Consider the following 3,995-nt stretch of genomic DNA (forward strand, 5'->3'; position numbering starts at 1 on the left):
CCCTCACAGGGAACAACTTCTTCCTGATATCTAATCTAAACCTACCTTATTTCAGTTTAAAGCCATTCCCTCTTGTCCTTGTAAAAAATCCCTCTCTAGATTTCTTATAGACCCCCTTTAGGTACTGGAAGGTTGCTCTAAGGTCTCCCTGAAGCCTTCTCTTATTCAGGCTGAACAATCCCAGCTATCTCAGCCCATCTTCATAGGAGAGGTGCTCCAGACCCCAGGGCATCTTTGTGACCTTCCTCTGGACCTGCTCCAATATAAGGTGGACATCCTTATATACTAGAGAGACTGTCTATGGTATGTTGATGCTAGCTGGAGATAACATTCTCTTACACAGTTTTGGTAGTTTTAGGTCTGTCTGGTCACTCACAGACTCCCTGATCTCCACCCTAACTGTGAGTTTAAGGGTCATCTGGTGCAGATAACAGCTTTCACTTCGTTTCAGTACATTTGCATACTGTAAGGGAATGAATTGTGCCTGCCTGTGTCTCTGTCTGCTCCCAGGCTGACAGAATCTGGCCTGTCTATGGTTGACTGGCATCTGGTGAAAGAGATGAAACCCCCGAGAACACAGCAGGAGTGGGAAGCTGAGTTCCAGAAGTACCAGCAGTTCCCAGAGTTTAAAATGTGAGTGTGCAAAAGTGGAAGGAGGGTGGGCTGGGAGCATCCTTCCTGTGACTGAGCCACTCAAGGGGTTCTTGTGAGAAGGGAAGTGTTTTCTACCATCACTAGGAAGGTGCACAAAGCCTGTCTGATGGTGGCTTCTTCGCTGTCACTTCTTTTCTCTGAGGAAGGTGATGGCTTCTCGTGAAAAGTACAGCGTAGGACATCACATGAAACAGTTCTTTGTTTTACTGTTTTTAACAGCCTGAATCATGACATGACACTCACAGAGTTCAAGTTCATCTGGTACATGGAGTATTCGCACCGCATGTGGGGCCGTGTCGTGGGCTTGGCCTACATCCTGCCCGCTGCCTACTTCTGGCGAAAGGGCTGGCTCAGCCGCCCCATGAAGGGCTGTGTTCTTGCGCTCTGCGGGCTGGTCTGCTTCCAGGTGAGTGAGCTCCGTAGCTGCAGGGATTAGCAGCAGCGTCTCCTGTAAGTATCTTCTGGTTGAGCGTAGTGGGATTCATGAAAGCTTGCGGGGTGTCAGTGCTGGGACCTGGTTGAAGGTGGAGGAAACAAGTTGCTTTGCCCCTTATGTTTACCTGTTCTTAGTGGTTGTTGCTGCCCTGTCTGGCTGCAACCCCTCTCCTGTGTTGTCAGGGGCTGCTGGGATGGTACATGGTGAAGAGCGGGCTGGAAGAAAAGCCAGACTCGTACGACATTCCTCGGGTCAGTCAGTACCGTCTCGCAGCGCACCTTGGCTCTGCGCTGGTTCTGTACTCTGCTAGCCTGTGGACGGGGCTGTCCTTGCTGCTCCCACAACACAAGGTACGGAATGGTGTGTCAGGAGTCAAAAGTGCAGGGTGGTGTCAATTCAGAGGGTTGGGGGGTGATGGGAAGGGTGAGGGAAGGGTGTGAGGGGTGGTGGTGCTTCCTTTTCAGTCTGTGTTCCTGACTCTGATCTAGTACTGCATTACAAAATACCCTTTCTGTAAACTTCTTGGTTATGGGGCGCTTCCTTTGTCTCGTGCTGTTCCGCTCAAAAGTGATTAGTCTTGGAGTTTGTGCAGGCTCAGGCAGGGCTGTGCCTGGCTGGGCTAAACGCTTGTGCCAGTAACTGTCCAGTGGCCAGTTTGGTTTCTGCACAGGGTTGGACTCAATTAGTTGTGGTTTTGAGGGACCCCTGAAGCGTGGCTGTGCTGTGTGGTGGTCTCTAGATCCCTTCTGTAAAATGCAGGTCAACCCTTTGGCCTGTATCTACAGTGAAGGCTTTTATTTTACAGTTACCTGAAACCCATCAGCTCATTCGCTTGAGACGATATGCTCATGGCACCACAGCTCTCATTTTCCTTACAGCTCTTTCAGGTAAGACTTTCACTGTCCCATCTGCAGCTCATTCCTTTATGCCCTCCTTTTTATTTTTTATCTTCCCCTGGTCCAGCAGGGACTGTGAGCAACCCCATCATGTTCTCCGGGAAAACTTTTTTGCTGTCAGGGAACATACAGTCAAGAGCCTCCCTTACTGGTCCTTCCTGAGGAGGTGGAGATGCACCTTCCAGCCTGCCTGTTGCTGTGTGACTTCTCTATATGTTTCTGAAAGAAATTCAGGATCAAGCTGAACTCTTGAATCAGAGCTGCACAAGCTGGAGTGCACCTTTGCCTACTCTGGAAGTCTCATTTCCTGCTCTGGAACTGCAGGTGCCTTTGTGGCAGGGCTGGATGCTGGCCTGGTGTACAATTCCTTCCCTAAAATGGGGGAGCGCTGGATCCCAGATGATCTCCTTGCCTTCACCCCCATACTGAAGAATATCTTTGAGAATCCTACAACTGTACAGTTTGATCACAGGATCTTGGTAAGTGCTGTCTTCCTGCTATGTCTGTGCTGCTTCTCAGTAGTAGTAGTCTGTGTTTAAACCACGACACCTCCTGCAGCCAAGTTGTCCTCTTTGGGCCGTGATTCTGTCAACTTGAGTGATATCCAGGGTGCCCAAAGGTCCTGAGAGTGTGTTACCAATTTGCTTCTGCAGAGAGAGGAAGTTTAGCACTCTTATTTATGTTTAGCATGATCTCCTTCCTTGAGGACATCTTCTTCCTGCACAATTTATAGTCTTTGTGTTTCATTTTCCATGACACCAGCTACTGACCAGGGTAGCCCTGGCTGTTGAGATGTCTGGGAAAGTTGGGTGAAATAAAACTTGGAAATCCCAGTGCTGAATGCTTCCTCCAGCACTTCTGACCATGCTTTATACCAGTAGCACCCTATGAAAGTATCTCAGCTAGTTAGAGCAATCCAGATACTAAGCACCACTGCCCACTGCTGTGGGCTAGGCCATCACTAAGGTGAAAAGATTAAGTGACTTAAAAGAGGAATCACCTGGGGTGACCTAAACAGCAAAAGAGCACTGGTGAGCTTCCACTATTAGCTGTCAAGGTGACAGATGGGGAAAGAGCAGAAATAATCCCTAATGACATGAAGAAATGAGGAAAAGCTGTTGGAAAGTAAAGCATTAATTTTGAGAAAAATTGAACTCTGTAACTTTAGGTAAATTTCAGTTTCAGCAGGCATGGGAGCTCCAGGATTTGGTCATAGCCACTAACATGTTTCTACAGTTAAATGTTGCTCACAGAATTTCTTCTACTGCATGGAAGGTACAGCCAGAGGCCACTGCATCAATTTCCTTTGAACTGTTCCTGAAGGGTAGTTGTTTGTCTCCCCATCTGTAGGGAATCACCTCCATCACAGCTGTCACAGCACTGTACCTCTTCTCACGGAAGATCCCGCTCCCTCGCAGGGCCAGGATGGCAGTGACTTCCTTATTGGCCGTGGCTTGCATGCAGGTACTCACGAAACAGAGCTATCCCTGCCTTGGGTATGGGCTGGCCCCAGGAGCAGGAGCCAAAGAGGTGGAGCTGCCTGGACCTGGAGCCTCACTGAATGCACCTTCTGGATTGGAGGGTGGGAAGCGTGGCCGTGGCCATGAGCCTTTCTACATCATACTGGGATTGTGTGTCCGTGGTGCATCCACAGCTGCTCTTACCCCTTCTCCCTTCTTGGCAGGTGGGCCTGGGCATCAGCACCCTGCTCCTGTATGTCCCCACGCCTCTGGCTGCCACACACCAGTCAGGCTCCCTGGCGCTGCTCAGCATGGCGCTCTGGCTCATGAGCGAGCTACGGCGGGTCCCCAAGTAACCGGCCGGGGGAAGAGCCCTCCCGCGGCAGCCGGGCCCAGGGGCAGCAGAGACCCTGCACCTCGGGTGCACAGGGGTGCGCGCAGGGAAGAGGTGCCGAGTGCGAACGTTGTAACATAAAGGCGTTTTTACGGCGCGGCTGGTGTCTGGCTGGGTGCCTCCTTTCCGGAGCGCGGTGCGGCGAGATCGGGGGG

The 3,995-nt window shown here is 50.8% G+C and overlaps 1 protein-coding gene across 1 annotated transcript; it reads left to right on the forward strand.

Moving 5' to 3' along the window:
* Positions 1-512: 512 nt before the first annotated feature.
* Positions 513-3,885, forward strand: LOC104399849 (cytochrome c oxidase assembly protein COX15 homolog). The gene is made up of 7 exons (XM_010022392.1): positions 513-633; positions 874-1,060; positions 1,273-1,440; positions 1,896-1,977; positions 2,311-2,465; positions 3,337-3,450; positions 3,671-3,885. Exons 1-7 carry the CDS (start codon positions 533-535, stop codon positions 3,800-3,802), a joined length of 939 nt encoding a protein of 312 aa, XP_010020694.1. The 5' UTR covers positions 513-532; the 3' UTR covers positions 3,803-3,885.
* The last annotated feature ends 110 nt before the right edge of the window (positions 3,886-3,995 follow it).

The sequence above is a fragment of the Nestor notabilis genome, unplaced genomic scaffold (genome assembly GCF_000696875.1).
Source record: "Nestor notabilis isolate BGI_N333 unplaced genomic scaffold, ASM69687v1 Scaffold20839, whole genome shotgun sequence".
NCBI classification, from domain to species: domain Eukaryota; kingdom Metazoa; phylum Chordata; class Aves; order Psittaciformes; family Psittacidae; genus Nestor; species Nestor notabilis.